The sequence below is a fragment of the Euwallacea fornicatus genome, chromosome 16 (assembly GCF_040115645.1).
Source record: "Euwallacea fornicatus isolate EFF26 chromosome 16, ASM4011564v1, whole genome shotgun sequence".
NCBI classification, from domain to species: domain Eukaryota; kingdom Metazoa; phylum Arthropoda; class Insecta; order Coleoptera; family Curculionidae; genus Euwallacea; species Euwallacea fornicatus.
This window is the reverse complement of record NC_089556.1, coordinates 1,013,763-1,030,741: the sequence shown is the minus strand read 5'-3', so window position 1 is coordinate 1,030,741 and position 16,979 is coordinate 1,013,763. Positions and strand designations below refer to the sequence as shown.

The following is a 16,979-nucleotide window of genomic DNA, read 5'->3' as shown; positions in this document are numbered from 1 at the left end:
TAATTCAGCAGATTTATTATGACTGCCTATGTAAGTTCCAACGCATTAACATGGGCAATAACGATGGCATGATGGGCAACCTGGAGTAAGCTCTTATCGAAAAGGGTTCATCCCCTTACACTGTCGCCCCTAAACAGTCATCTGCTCAGACAATGGACCGTGATTGGTGAGACAATTGCCGGTTTTTGCGATGTCAATTTGTTTTTGTACCCCCGACAATGCAGTAGGCCTGACAAACAGTGCCGCACGGCCGCCGACAATTTATCGCCATTCAGGTCAAACTTACGGGGGAGGAATTTTGATTCGCCCTTAAATGGCATTCACTGTTTTTGAGACTCTTTTTCCGTTTTAGTTCAATTTTGTTTAAATCCATGAGAGGAGAATTTATTTTGATTTATTTTTTCCTGCCACCCCTGTATGATCATAAACATTTAACCGGCATTAAATTGTAAACAAATCACGCACGCTAAAGCCGCAAAACATTTAGCCACAACGACGATTATTAACAAAGAAAAAAATCGATTGAAGACCAAATAATGGTCGATTTACAATACTCCCTTGATTGTATATGCATAATTCGATCATTACGTTTTCAGTTAACATTTTGCAGACTATTGTAAAAGTGGTATTTGTTATTTCGAGCACAAAAGGCCAACGATGGTGGATTAACTATGGAGGTATTTTGTGTTATTTGTGCATTTTTGGTTTGCGGCCAAAGTCGTCATTTTTTGCAATACTCAACAATAGTATGAGGAATATATGGGTGTTTTATATGTGTGAATTTATAGCAATATGAGAAAACTGACATTTTATTGTTTCTAGTAAAAACACGTGCTAAGAAGATCGATTCAGGGCAACCCTTCGAGTTGGGCTAAAGGGCACGGACAAACTGACCCATTGTCTCAGATAAACATACACCCATACTCGTCGGTTTATGTCGAATTTTTCCATTTAAGTCTTTAAGTATTCATTAACCTTTATTTAGCAGGTTTTTCCAAAATTGTAAAACTAAGGATCAATGCAATTCCATTTGAAATGGGCTCGGAACTTCCGATGATTTACATGGACGTGGAGAAATTGAGATATTTCTACCAAACAATTACCGGAGGGGGAAACATTCTAAAAGATTTCATAAAGGAACGCCGCACATCCATGAGTTGTAGAGGCCTTCTACGTCCATACTTAACATTCTAGGAAACCTTCTAGGTGCCTCAAATCTAATAGATTAAAAATAGTAAGTTTCTCAAAACTTCTCAGTATCCTAAATCGACTCAGGATTTTCCGAAACGTTCCCCCACTGAGGAAATGTAATAGATTCTTCGTAGAATTGAGACCCGTCAAGGGCGTAACTGTTGCTCAGATCTGCGAAACATTCGGAACCCCCAGGACTGAGACAAACACGTAATATATTTCATAAATTTTCAAAGATCTCAAGTTCTTATTCTAGATCTACTCAAGACATTTCAGAAATTATTGTGAAAATCTATTTAGGTGGTCTAAAGAAGGGCCAAACACCTATAGAGATTGCACAATCACTCAAAAGGTTTTGAACACCTGAGTAAATGTGTGAGATGGAGTAAAGTCATTCTAAATAGCCTCTAAATTGGGTGTTTACTAACTACCTACTTTGGTAAGCTTTAAGGGGAGAAAGAATGTATATATCTAAAGGTTACGTGCGTTATTTTTCCATGAGGATTCCTCCTTACTTCTATTCTGTGATCAGTGTCTTAAGCAAATCCTCGACAGAGAAACCTGAAACATCTTTGATTTATTTTCGATTCTTTAAAATTTCCCAGGGCAAGTACACCCCTATATTTTAACGAATCAATGCATATGTACATATGAATGGCATATGAAAAATATATGGAAAAAAACCGGCTCTGAGATCTTACCCAATATCATTCCTAAATGCTTCTTATTAACCGAAAATTGCAATATTTCTCCAAAGTCTCCTCTTCCAAAGTTAACCCAGGATTAGCGGTCTTCCCACGTTATAACCATCTCCGGTGGTGCAACTTGTTGCTGCACCCCTCCACCCTCATCGATTGTTTAAACCCCGCCTTGTTTGTGCCATTGGCTCAGATATCTTGTGTTCATGTCGGGATATTTGGCTAGATCTTATAAGGGTTGTTGGGTCTTAAATGATGCTTAGCCAGGTCATTGTTTAGGCTCTGTAGATACGAGGAGAAGAGAAGGTGCCTTAGACGGGGGAAATACGGTGACATACTGACAAAAAAACATGGTGTTTTCTTTAATTTCGTCCACCCAGCAACTATCAAGATAGAATAATTTTATTTCCTTTTAGATTTGAGTAAAACTCAAGCTCTGTAATAGCTTTGCCTATCTCAAGGTCATCACCTGCACTTGATATTAAATATTTTCCTAAGTTTCAATTAATAAATTAAAATTTATTAATATGAAGTGTGTCGGGTACACGTAAGACAGTCTTGGATGATGAAATGGTCCGCTTTAATTTTTTAGAGGAGAAATATGCAATTTATGTTAGGGGTAGGTGCACCAATTTATTAAAAAAAAATAACAATAGTTGTTAGGGAGTAAAAAATTCTGCAATATTAAATTGAAATCGTCCAGTATAGTTAAATATTTCAGAAGGGTTTTGAAATATTTTTTAGTCAATATGAAGAGAGAAAAAGATGTTCTCCTTACATTCCTGGATGAAAAGTGTAGGTAAATAGGGAAAATTGTTTTGTCATATCGCAGTTTTGCTTTTGCTCTCATGTAATTGAGTTTTGATTAAGCAAAATAGAGACGGAGAAGGGTCCTTCCCCTTTTGTTAACTCATCCGTCCTTTCTCTCCCTTTTCGGGATATTTCAGGTCAAAACCGACAAAAAACTAACTACTACTTTGTATGTTCTATCTTTCTGGTTTTCTGCAAATTTTTGGATCAAAACTTAGATGGAAACCACCTTCCAAGATATCCGAACATTCAGTTCCCCCTTAATTTTATCTCCTTCACTCAAGTTAATTCATTTTTGTTTCCTTCAACTTGTGCAAATTTTAAATTAAAATGTAGTGGGATAACTCAATATGTCGCTTTCACATTTCCCTGAGATGAAGAATGCTGTTAAAGTTCAGGTTATATTTTTCCCTTTTTCGTTTAGTTGAAATGTTTCTCTCACCGACAGAAATGGCCACACTCTCCATTGGGAGAAAGGGAACAGCCTTCTTTTGTGCGCTTCTTCCTGTTTTCGTTAATATTTCATTTTAAAAACAGAATAAAGACAAGAAAAGCACTCATAAAAATTACTTTATACTCCTCAGCTTCTTTCGGAACGAAAATTGTACGAAATTTCTAGAAGTACCAATAAAACATCGTTATTCGAACACGCTGGTTTGGCAGTACCAATTCGGTGAAAAACTTTTCGGAATTTCCACACAAAAAACATACAAAGACAAGTTTTCTGTTGGACCTTATCAAGGCCACAGCACAAATCTGTACATTTACTTATTATTTTGTAAAAAGTGGAGAGGGGGATAATGGGGGGTAGGGATTTAGTAGAATTTATCGCAAGTTTCGAAGAACAGGTTCTCTTTCTCAGCAGCGCTTGACCAGATCAGACGTTCCGTTGTTACCCATTTCCCAAAGTATGGTCAAGTACCATCGGGAAAAAAATCGCGAAAATGTGTCTTAAGTGTTTGATGGTAAGAAAAATTTTATTGAGATATTATGGAACTTGAAATTGAACGAATTTATTCAATTTTAATTTTTTTCAATGTTTCTGGAAGTTCTAATTATACGATTGTCAATGTGTAAGTGTCCGTAGCAAAAATAGTCAAAAAATATTTTTATTGGTACCTGAGTGGAAAAATCAGTTTGCTGAAGGCTTAAGGCCAAAAAAAATTTAATATTCAAATATTAATCTGTTATAGTGCTTCTTTGTAAAAAGTAGCAAAACGCCCATAAATATTTGTACATATCCATGATTTTGCATTAAATTAGAGAAAAAAAATCCTTCAAATTCGTAGATTAATCTAAAGTAATTTAATCCTACTAAAGGTATTTTTAGAATTAAAAGCAGAGCTTTAACATACAAATCGCTAAAATGTATACCAGCGTTCCTCATTACAAACAACCTGAATTAGATTCATCTTGACCAATGACAGACACATTAGTACAACCTTGAATTTCCTCATTTCCGAAGCGAAGAACGAACAAGTGTTTTTTTCCAATATTTGCATCTGGTTTTGCAAATAATCTTATTATTCACCGACGTGCACAAAGAACCGTGATGTAAATTAAAATCGTTTGTAGGTGATTTGGGTTTGGGGACACTTCATTGTTAACACCTTGTCTCAAAGCGATCCCAACGAAAGAGCACACCATAAGGCCATCGCGGCTCAAAAAGGGAGCGTGCCACCCTGTGTACCACAGGGTGGGCAAACGTTCTGTGAGAATGTTGCAGGTTATCCTTCGTAAGTTCCAGTTAAAAAATTCGATATTTAATTATAATGAGTGAAAACTTAAAAAACATATTCAATGGCACGTAAATAGAAATTATAGTTTTTATCTCTTGTTTATTAACTGACTAAATCATTAGTAAACGATTTGGAAAACACAGAAACTGAACAATAGCTTATACAACACCTTTCTCATCATCTCAATTATGTAATTAATCCACGAGGCAATTAATAGTATTTTGTTGCAATTGATGCGTAATTATTTCATTAATTCATTGATGTTTCTGTTACAGTGACTTAATACTGAACGCACTCGGGAGATATAAATTTGATATCACCAAGCTGTTTATTGACGAATCTACAGATGATGCCCCTAACTTTTCGTCCATGATAACGCCCTCAAATACTCAATCAAAAGACAGAAAACTTACTGGTGAGTTCTAAGCAGTTGAGCCAATTTCCCTTTAAGGGAAATGGAAAAAAAATACCGTTAATATCTGGATTTTATGTATACATCACTATTCATTTTTTGTCTTTGTCTGGACGCTTTCTTCGTTAGTTAATTCTCACAACTGCTACTTGCTCTGTTTTCCGGTTTCTCATGATTGGCTATATCGGGCTTTTGACTAAGTTTTGGGGGACTACTGCTCTATTTCTTTCAAACCGTTGTCCTTCTTGTATGTGCTTTTGCTTTCTCTGAAGCTTCATCCACACACGGCAGATTTGAGTTACGTGACCTGAAATTTATTCTGCTGCATGTGTCTTGTGTCTCTGATCTCACCTTCACTACGTTAAAATCCCTGGATATTTATCATGTAGTAGGTGCATATATCACGTTTATAATATTCATCGTACAAAGTTTAATTAAATTTATTTGAATTTAGTTTTAAAAATATCTGTGTTGTAACTAGCAATGAATGCTCCTGAGTTTTTCTGATCTTTTTATAAATTTTCAATTCTGTTCTCGGAAACCAGTGCCGTTCCAAACATGGGAACCACCCCACTATTTAATACATTCTATTTTTTCACGAAATCGGCATTTGAAAAATCTCATGTTGAAGTTTGTACTGATACAACTGTGAATTGGTAGCGTGTGATTAGGATATTTGCCCTAAACCAGCGCATAAATTTTCAGTTTTATGCCTTTAAGCTCAGTGGCGCGCGGAGCATGGAATGCCGTTAAAAAAATTATAGAATATTGTCAAAAACACGAATTAATTTCAAGGAGTCTCAAGTAATAACCTTAATATTTTTAATTTAAGAAAATATCGTGAGATGAAAATGTCATAGGATCGTGAATATCATTAAATATTCCAAATATTATAACCCTAAAATTTCATTTAGTAGCAAAAAAGACTTGAAAAACTGGAAATAACTGGAAACTTTGAACAAATTTTCAAAAGTGTCCTGAAGTTTCTTTAAAAACTCAGTAGCAATGTACAAAATTATCTATCACAGCACTGGAAAATTCCAGGTCTTCAGAAAACTGTTAAAAAATAAGAGGACAAGTCTGGAAAAATTATGTTTAAAGTGTCCATGGAAACGTGAACGAGTCCTCGAAAAAACTTATTAGAAAGGTGAATGGTACAAAATAAGTAAAATTTTTACTACTAAATTTCATTTTCGTACATTCTCAGTTTTTTTTAACTAAGAAAAGGTAAGTATTTTGGCATTTTTACTTGCTTCTAACAACTTCTGCTTGCACTAACAAAGCTTTTGCTATGCAACGTGCACTCACGTATCTAAATATTAATTTATTATCTTCCTTAATATAACATTAACGACAATTACAAAAGACATTAAAGCAATTATTGTAACAAATACTTATTGGATTCTAGGTTCAGTGTCACACGCAAGCATTGGTAATGAACCAAATGGAGGTGGGTTCAGAAGAGAAAAAGAAAATTTAGGATAGTTATAAATTTTTGTACTTCTTACTTATCAATAATGTTTTAGTAAGTAATAATTGTATTATAATAATTCTTAAATTAGTTATTTTTTATTAATATCAATAACTTCCTGGTTTTCAATTGTGCCTCGAGTGTTTTTTGACTAATAATTTTTATTGAATTTTATGAAAAACGTGATTAAATATATGTATATGATTTTATCGTCTATTTTTGGAAGAAGTTGGTTAATATTAATTATTGCCACCTGGAACGCCACTATTGGTACTGGATGTTCCACTTAATAAGAACACACTCTTTTATGACGTGTCTCCCTCCCCTGCGGCTCGGAGTCAGGTATAAAGAAAGAGTTTTTAGAGAAAAAATGCTCTTTTCGTGGAGTAATTTGCATTCAGTGAGAATACACTGACAGACCTGATATCTATTACAGGTATTTTGTGCCGGTATACGTTATCTATATATCGTATTGTTATTTCAGAAGACCAATTATTGGATGATGGTGTTACCCCGTTACTTGCCATTGGCCTACCGTTGAGAATATCCCGCGTAAGGTAAATAATTTCACATTTTTAAAATTGCAATTTAGTCAAATTCCATTAATAAAATTAAGTGTTTATTAACATCTCGTGCTGTATTAACTTGCAAGAAAAAAACTTCCACAGATTTACCAAGCAATTCACCATCGACAACAGCACTTTGACCATGAGCCTGGGCGTTTGCTCTTTCCGCATCAGCACAGGACTTTCTCAAATTAATCGATATCGAAGACTGGACCAACCTTCAGTAACTTCTGGAGCATCTTTACGCCAATTCAACTCTGGACGCGGGTAAGCGCGATCATGCCGTTAACCTGTATATTCTAGAAAACGTGCATGTATTGATTCCTTAGCTCGTAAATTGGCAGCAAATTGAAAGATTTTTGTGCCTAGGCAGTAAAAATCACACTGTGCAGCCCCTTTTGTGGCGTTTAAAGATCGCTTTTTCTGCCAATCAGGTTCTGAAGGACCAGAAATATTCTTACATCTACTAGATTGTAACTAAAATTTTCATGGTGAAAGTCAATAGCTGCTGTGACGATATGTTCTGCAGTTAATTCTAAATCGTGCTACTGAATATTGTTATTGATCCTTCGAATTTAGTAATATCTTCCTCTTGCGACTTTAACTGTTTTCTAGATTTTACGAAATTCGTCTCTAATTCCATCTTCGTCCTTAGGTATTTTCATCAATATTTTGGCTGTCACCAGATACCAACAACCATCAGAAACTAAACCAACCATCAGGTAATAACTTCGCGTTCGGAACCACCAAATGTGAGTTTTAAATAGTGATATTAATGTGAATTCACCAGTGCAGCCATTTTTTAAAGCTTATTGTGATAATTTTCTAGGCTGACTTAACTCTAAGAATATTGTACTATTTAATTTACTTACGTAATCTACCTCAAAGGAAAGTGGCTGCACCCCTAACTATCCGATCTGTGATACTAGTTCATAGGAGGCTCATAATTTAATTGCCCAGTTGCTGATGAGAAGGTAGCAATGTGTTTGTCTAGATTTTTAATGTATGTATGTAAGTTTTAGAATAGAAATTGATACCAAAGACTTAAAAATAACAAAAACGGCTTAATGGCGATAAATTCAAGTCGAAATCGAACTTGTTTGACAGGTTCGCTAGGGTGATAAAGCCACGGAAAAGTATTGAAATTTTCACCCTTTGAAAACAAATAATTAGGCACATTTTCATCTAAAGTTCATTCTGATGAGTTAGTATCCATAGCGAATGGTTTGTTTGAAATGCTGCCAATTAGAGTCTAATGCTGCTCTCCAATATCATTTTGATCCATAAATGGAACTATACAACTAAAGACGGCTAGCTTCATAAACTTCCACTGCCAAAGCAAAAAACTCCATAGTAGCAGTATAAAGCACAATTTTTAATGGTGAGTTATGGCTTAGTTTAAAGCTCTTCTATGATACTGTTTCGTGGCAATCGGGATGGACAATAATATAGAGTAAGAACTCTACTCTAAACTTGTTTCCAATATCTCCAATGCCATTTTGGTTATTTCATTAAATTTTACACTCAGTTGTCTCATGAATCTACACAGTATCGGTCGGGCAAGTCTTGCTATTTCCACCATTGGTCATTCGCATTTCTGCCAAACTCTTAATTCATCAGAGCTACGAAAAATTTGCGGTGTAAATGATCAAAGACGAAAAACGCGTAAAGCATCATAGACAATTATTCATCCCTGCCGATTTATTATTAAGGGTAAAAACAACTCACCTTCCACAGCGGGATGAAAAAGAGTGTTGTTCAATGCTAGTAGGAGTCTTAGCTTTCGAAGTAGTTCTTTCTGTTTTTCTCCTTATCATGGAGGTGCCGCTTTCTAGTGCTTTAATTCTTCTCTACTCCTAAGCACCTTCTTCGTGCACTTCAATAAAATTAAGTCCAGAAAAGAGGTAGGATGGTGGGTGGAAATTCAATGTGCAAAAAAAAAACAACAAGCTAGCTCTTCATCATCCTTTGCTGGATAATCAGTTACAGAAGAGGATTAATGTAATTTAAAGAGTGATATAGAGAGTGGTATTGGCTGTTTCGTTTCGAAGGTTGGAAAGAACTGTTTGAGTCCTTTGAAGTGGTTGATCAGGGGTTCGAGCCTTGGCAAATCGTTGTGGAGAGAACCTCTTCGTCAACGCGCATAATACAATGACCAGAACACCTCATAATATTATCGTTCTAATAGGAAAATTTGGACTAATTTGAGTACATGCAGCTTTAAGAGATTTTTCATTCTAACGCCAATTAAAATACTGCTTAATCGGCATTTTTTGCCATCCAAGATTTTCTTAAATTAAAGTAGCGAAAGGTGAAAAATTCCTGGGTATGCAAGACGTTAACCTTTCAAAATTTAATTCTCCAGACATATCTTCAACCAAATTTTATTCTGATGAGTTAGTATCTTCATCTGGTATTTTTGTTTGAACTGTCTTTCATATAAGACTCGTCGTCGCTCTCAATCATATAGTCTTGTATACATAGTACTTGTATGCAGCAATGGTGTCCATTAACTTTTTAGACATCATAACTGATTAGTGCAGCGAAAATTTCTCTATTAAACCACTTACATAGCTTGTAAGAGCACAAAACATCCCCCAAAACATCTGACACAGTAGCTCCTCTCGCATGCTGATTCCCACGACACATCGGTTAATTTTATATTATTTACCACCGAAAAAAACCTTCAACACCTCTTAACATTGATTCTTTGTATTGGTGCCCCGCTTCAATTAAAAAAATCTTTTTTTTTTTTCATTTAAATCCGCATTTCCCAACACAAACGTGCACAGTTTGATTTCGGGAAGAATTCTTTATCTATGGGTAGCTTTGCAAGAGATACCAGCATAAAAGCGAACACCATCATATCTATATCTTCGTTCTCGTTCATAACAGCCATTGTGGTCCATGCCTTAACATTTGGTTGTTTTTCGAAGACCGTCACAGCGAAGGAAGTCGGCCGGAAGATTCTGCTTCTTCTAGTTTGAACAATCTAAGGCTTTGTGCGCATGTAGATGCCAACCCTACCAAGAGCTACATTAGTGGAGTGTTGCCAGTAAAAGCGGCCTAGTGTTTCTTTCCGAAAAGTGCATATGAAAGCAAACACTTTGCCCTTTTTGCTGGCATCACTGCACCAGCACCTCTCTAGATAGGATTGGCTATTGCATGTCCTCAGAGTCTGAAGAAACGTCATTGCAAGCAAATTCAGACTCGACTTGCTGACTTTTCAAGTTCTTGATCTTTGAGATACCTCTGACTATACGTTGTGTCTGGTCATAGCCATCGAGGCCTCAACCGCGAAAAGCATTACATAAGTCCGTGTAGGCTAAAGTGCATAATTTCGATTCAAAAGAGATGGAACCTTTTGTAGAGCCATTTACTCTTCTCCAATTAGGGAGGCTCTGACAAACGAGGCTTTGAACCTGGCTAGGGCGTTTCTAGAGTTTCTCTATGGCTACAAGATCGGGGCCCTTTAAACTCAAAGATCGAGGCATCTAATCACGGCCGGATCTGAATGCGTCAAGATTTGAATCGTTGGTTCCCATTCTTATGGAGAGGACACCCCAGATGGGCTGTATCCACGTACCAGGTCTCATGGCAGTCCTTCTATGCACTTTCAAATGCACTCGTGCACTTCAATCGTGATCTTCCAATTGCAGATTTCAATAGAGTGTATTCAGGGCTATGATATGATAAATATATTCTCCTAATTAATAACACAGTTAGACCTCGATCGTCTCCCAGCAGTTTTAGCTTTTTGTGCATTGAAAATGCGCCTTTCACAAGCAAAGAGCTGTTAGAGGAGACTTTACTAGCTGAGGACTGGTCGATAGGTTTCGCTTCTTTAGTTATAAGATGTTTTGCTTTTGATTGTCTGGCAAACCTGGAGGAGCTCAAATCAAGAAAGTTCTAATTATCGTGATGTCGTAGCTAATTTGAGTAATCAATCCTCATAACTTTGGATTAGTGAGTCTTCACTTGCAACCATCAATAGATTAATAAATTAAAAGTTAGTTTACGAATGATTTCTATATTTTCTTTCTTTGAGGCAGTTCTCGTAGATTCTTATATCTTCTGCTAGCTTCCAGGGTTTGATTTTTATCATTGCAAAGTGTCTTGTGATTTTATGATGAAATTTCAACTTTCCTAATGATTGAAGCCATGATCAATACTTTCGATATCTGAGAATCACAAAACGGGAGAACTTTCCGGGTAAACCTGTTCGTTCTGATTGAGGCTCTATCGTTCGTTACAGACTTAAAACCGATGATTTCAGCTGCTTTTGGAAATTATAAAGCTGTGAGTTCGATTTCCCGGACCAAAGAAGCATCTCAGCATCCTCTGATCAATTTCAAGATTCGGTTTTCATTACTGGAGGGGTTCTTGGAATTTACGGTCAAATCCGATGCGAATGACGGCATAATGGCCAGTACTGAATTGATGAACACAACATGCACTTTCGGCAAATTTCCTTTTTTCTTCAAACTTTGCTGCCTCGTTAACAACCGCATTGCATCTAAGGGAAATTTATTCTTGAAGTGAGATTTTCTAAACCCACAACCAAAAACCTGCCAATTCAAACTCATGTCATAAAATATGTAAAACATCCCTTTTCTATGCAGGATCGAAGACTAAGGATTGAACCATTCGATGCTGAAGGCATTTCTATCATGATTAGTAATATCATTTTGATCAGTTAGAATCTCGGTCTCAATGTTACTGCCTTAGAGGTTGATATGTTTCCGCATCGATGGTGAATTACTGGTGTCTCAACTAGCCCAGCATTTTGTACCATCATGGTACTTTACTTCTGGAGGTTGGTTTCTAGTACTATCCCCGGCGCTGGATATAGTTGATGGCTAGGATTACTGTTTATTATATATCCTATAGATATTAAGTTTCCTTTTCTTTCTCTTATGTTCCTAATTTTTCGTGTAAACTTCGGTTTCACAAAACTCAAAAGTCAAACGAATGCTGCGATTATAAATTTTAGATAGATTTAGAGGCTCATTAATTCTTACTAATTCACTACAAATAAGTTAGTTTTAAATAACCGATTTTGCAATAGCACCATTCCACCCATTCACACACACACACATACACAATTTGTTGTCTCTGCTGTTTACGGTAGCCACCAGCACCTGCTTGCCACAACGAGACGAATGCCCGCTACCAATGGAACGAATACGAACCATGGTCGGCGGGCAAGCAACAACACCCGCAAAAGCGCAGAACATCTAGTGCTTAGAGTCTGCTTGGTTGCACTGGTAGGCAATGGAACATCATATTCCTCTGGTGCAATTACATAAAAGCAGATCATGTCTCGGTGTGATGGCAGGAGTTGATATCTGTCGATCGTTTGTGTTCGCACCATTGTCCCTATTTCACCTCATTTATCAAGTTCATATCATTCACCTTCACTTTGTACCATAACATCAGTACTAACCTGGGCCCCCAAATTACAAAAAAAAAAAGAAAAAAAAAAGTGCCCTTTTATTACCGTTTAAGTTGCTGCTGTTATACAGCATCCCAACTAACAACCCCCGGCTAATAATTCCCTCCACTAATTACGTTGCTTATTTGCAGGACTGCATATCCATGGTGTATAGAGAACCATATGCAGGATTTTCTTTTCCGTGTGTTTTCTTGCTGGAATGACGGCATCCAGTAAGACACTCAAACTCATTTACACGCATCCAGGAAACGAGATGCATATTATTCAATGCGTTGGATATTATGTGTTATGTGGACTGAAATGATCTAAATGCGGTTTGTTTGATGACGATTCTTGGTGGCTCTTTTGCCCACAATAGAAGGATTGTAAGCCGTTGCTAACATCCGCACATGTGGGAAAAAAATGTTGCATGTTTTTCGAACATGGAGAACTTCCGATTTTCATCGCTTATTTGCTTACTTAAGGTTCGAGACAGCAGCGCCGTATCGGTAGCTAGTCCATATAACATCAATTAAAGTTTGGAAAGCAAATTTAAGGGTTTTGACACAATGGAGGCGGGTTCTGTTCGTTTGCGACGGCCGCCGACTGCTGCCTGCCAAAACGGGATGCCGAGCCGCTCCCAAGTCACAGGGGTGTGTGTGGGTACGGGGTGGGAATGTGGGGTGTCCCAGCATGTGAGGGGATGTGAGCGCCATAGGTCTAGACCTTGCGCACTGCGACACCGCGCAAGCGATACTTTTTCGCCGCTCGAAAATTATTTCATTATAGATTTTCCACGGGCGGTACGCCGCTGCAAAATTAACATCTGCACGTAAAATCTATTTGGAGAAATTTTTTTTCGGGCAGCTTCGCGAGTTAAAATATCGCTTGAGTGGTGATAATGTGATCTGGGGACTAAGACTCCAAGGCATTCGCATCTCAATATGTGTTAAAACCCTGCAAACGCACAGAACATCTGGTGCTTAGGATCTGCTTTTGGACGATTCTACTTTGATGCGATATAACATCTTTTTCGCCATGGGAGAATTGAGCAAAAGCAGATTCTGTCCTGGTTTGGTGACGGCAGTTGGCGACTGGGCCACTGGCGGGCAGAGCCAAACAGCCATTGTGACTCGCCCTTACTGATTTGTGGACCAAACCGAACATGCACTTTACCGACTTAATGAAAATTAGGTCGGTTTTGCATAAGGGCACTGTACTTAATAGCCTTAAGTCCGTTTGATGTTGAGGGTGGTTGTTTTTATAGAGACTGGTACTTTTTGTATACCTCACATTCCACTCATTTGCACCCTATAACTTCAGTTGTAATATACACACAGGTTTGCAAAATTTCCTAGTCGTCTCGATACATATCAAAAAGCATATCATTGCTGTAACATCGAAGATATGGGACCATTTTGCCATCAAATTTGGTTTGGCACTGGGTTGATCTCTTGTACACAATTTCGAACATCAAACCTATCGCACCTTCATGTTCGCCGACGTCCTTGTTGGTTGGACTATTTTATTGGAAAATGCTGACTGAAATTTTTAGATCGTTGTGGGTTTGTTAAGTAGCTTTTTGAGAATTTTCTTTTTCAGAACTAACAATGATGTTCGTAATAAAAGCGTTTTTCAAGTGTTAAAAATTATTAGATTAAAATCTCAGAAAATCGCCCTTCATCTGATTAACTCTCAGAATTCGCCTTTATGGAGGCAACAATAGTTTGAGGGTTTGCCTTACAGTTCTGTAACGCCACTGCCACTTTTTCGATATCGAATACCCATTTAAAGATTCAAAATGACAAATTTTAGACCTTTTCAGCAATGAAGCCCAACATCGAGACCAGCCACCAAATAGGTAAACCTTTCCCACTACCTCGTACCACCGAGCTTTTCTCTACCAACATTTGCATTTCAATAGCTACGAATGGATTTGCCTCGTAGTCTAAATTATGATACATTGAACTAAGCGACCTGTCTGCTGAGTGCAGCTAAGATTTTGAAAAAAGCTGAGTAACATGACGTAGAGGGGTTTCGAGGCTTTTGTCCAACGAAAGTGTTGCCTCAAGACTTGTTCTGAATGATGATATTTCAACGTAACACGTCTTCTACAGATTGGGTACACTGATGAAGGGTTTGAAGAAACTGAGGAACACGAGGCAATTCTTTAGTTGGTAAATTCTTTGGGATTGGGGACATACACCACACGCAATTTGTGAATCATCCAAATTTCATTCCATTGATTAATGGGGAGCTTCTACTAATTGAACATGACAGAATCGATAACACTTTCCGTGTAAACTAATTTCCTCTGATTGATTTGCCAAGGGTTGCTACTTAGATCAACGGACAACAATGCGCTGATAAACCCAATCAACCTCATTACCAACTAATATTCAACAATTACAACATAAATTAATTTCTGCCGTACTATAACTCACGACGGGACTCAAACAGTTCCTATAGCTTGGTCGTTTATGACCTATTTGACCTTATTTACCCTAAAAGCATCTGTACCTTTCTACCTACAGAAGTTTAAGGCGCTGTTAAGCCAAATATTTTGTAATTTTGCGTTACATGGGTCATCATCATACTTATTATGTACCTGTAATGCTTATGCATAACTGTGTATGTATATGGAATTGTGCAATAAAATAATGTAATTACCATCTTTAGCACAATGCGTAAAGATGGTAACATACTGCCATTTTGTAATTTAACCGAACAAAATATATAAATATGTATATACTTTCAATAAGCTTAACTATTTATATCACACCATGTTGAATTTAAATATTTAAAATGAGCAACAAAATGGCGGATTTTATTTTGAATCCGTTGTGAATTCTAGTCATTGTTGTGCTATTGTTGTAATGAAATGAAAAAATGAAGAAATAAAGACTAACCATTTATGCAGCTTTTAATTTGTTTTTAATTTTAGTTTACGATGAATATGAGCAAAAAACAGGTTTGAAAGAACTGTGGCTTTGCCTGGGGGCATAGGGAACACGCAGTAAATGCACTAGAAAATTGAAAAAAATATGAAAGTTTGTACCTTTCAAAGGATGATATCTGGAGGCCTTATTTTTTTTGTCATCCATTTATACATGGTGTTAATCTGTATCGAATACGGGCAGGAAACATTGGCTTTTTTTTTAATCTGTAGTCTTGTTTGAACGCTTTAAAAGGCGACAGTGTAACTACACGAAAAAAAAAAAAAAAAAAAAAAAAATGAACATTTTTAACTTTCGAAAATAGGCGCCTAGAAGCCTAATTTTTTGCGATAAAATCCAGATATACACGTTTTTCGTACTTAATCCAATATCGTCCATTGAAATTAATTTATGTTTAATATATTTTAGTTATTGTTACACCGTTATTGCAAAGAAATAAAGACGGCATAAATCGAATTTTAACAGAATTTCATTTAACCTTAAGCATGCCCACCTCCACATCCAGACAATTTCCATTAACCAGTTGCTTTTGTCCATTTGCGCTTACTACTGTAGCCTAGTTTTTTCGTCCTCCATTCTACGTAATTAAAGAAATTAAGTTAAAATTAGATTGGGTGTTGAACCGAGACAATGTTCACTTTGCGTATGGAGTAAAAGGATAAAAATATGGGATAAATGAACTTCGGACCAAATGACTGTAAAATTATATTCTGCAGGTGCGTAAAGGCGCATACATTCTTTTATATACATTAAATTATATATTCTTTTTTCTTCGCTTTTTTAGCATTCTGAGAAAAAATAGAAAGGAGAACAGTCCTCTATTTTAGTGTTAATTAACGTTCATTTTCTCATTAGTTTTCTTGAAATTTAGAGGTAAAATTTAGAGGAAAAGCGCGTTTCTCAGTTTGTATTAGATTTTCTTCTTCTCTAAGTCCCTAGATTTTTTGACAAACTAACTCATCTTTCCTTTTATTCTCATTCTCCGAACATTTCTAGTCAAAATGTAGATGAAAACTTTTAAGTTGTTTTCATCGTTTCAATATTTCTGATTTTGGTGGCCCTTGTGACTTATATATATGGGAAACAGATTCATTTCCTTAAGTTCACTTTAAATTTCCTTGCCTTAGGGTAAGTATTTTAAATATATATTTTTTTCAATTCTTGTTCTGTATTTTTTATTCAAAAAATATTGGAACGGAGTGCTACTCTAACCAGTCTGCTCTTCGTCCCAAAATCATATGGTTATCTTTGTAGAAATTTTCAGTTCGAAATAAAGTAGAAAAAGAGCTGGGTTAGCACGATGCTTTTGCACAAGTTAATGTGAGGATTATACTCCTTAACTCTCAAAGGATCTTACTTTTTCCTCATTCGGTTCCTCCTCAACGGGCAGGAGAGAAACGGTCGTCCCCTATAAAGTTGTTATTCTTAGACTTTTCTTCGTTTCATTAACGGTTTGCGTCAAAACTAGGGAGAAGAAATAAAAAGGTAAAAAAACAAAATGTTCAGGAATTTTTACACAAAAACTACTTGAAGCCAATTTTCGTATGAAATCCTCTCAAGGTCACGACATAAATCTGTACATTTACTTATTTATTCGAAATAAAGAGAAAGAGAGAGAGAGAGAGAGAAAGAGAGAAAGAGAGAAAGAGAGAAAGAGAGAAAGAGAGAAAGAGAGGTCAAATGGGAGGGAGATATTTAAAA

The 16,979-nt window shown here is 36.5% G+C and overlaps 1 protein-coding gene across 4 annotated transcripts; it reads left to right on the top strand.

The window, feature by feature from the left end:
* Positions 1 to 3,521: 3,521 nt before the first annotated feature.
* LOC136344251 (uncharacterized) lies at positions 3,522 to 15,248 on the top strand. 4 transcript variants are annotated; one of them, XM_066291529.1, is made up of 7 exons: positions 3,522 to 3,664; positions 4,275 to 4,435; positions 4,714 to 4,853; positions 6,806 to 6,878; positions 6,990 to 7,154; positions 7,543 to 7,609; positions 7,717 to 15,248. In XM_066291529.1, the coding sequence occupies exons 1-6, from the start codon at positions 3,644 to 3,646 to the stop codon at positions 7,595 to 7,597; spliced, it is 615 nt and encodes a 204-aa protein (XP_066147626.1). In that variant the 5' UTR covers positions 3,522 to 3,643; the 3' UTR covers positions 7,598 to 7,609; positions 7,717 to 15,248. The 4 variants fall into 4 exon arrangements, with proteins under 4 accessions (XP_066147626.1, XP_066147625.1, XP_066147627.1 ...); XM_066291528.1 differs by having other exon boundaries at positions 7,543 to 7,639; XM_066291530.1 differs by having other exon boundaries at positions 6,809 to 6,878; positions 7,543 to 15,248.
* The last annotated feature ends 1,731 nt before the right edge of the window (positions 15,249 to 16,979 follow it).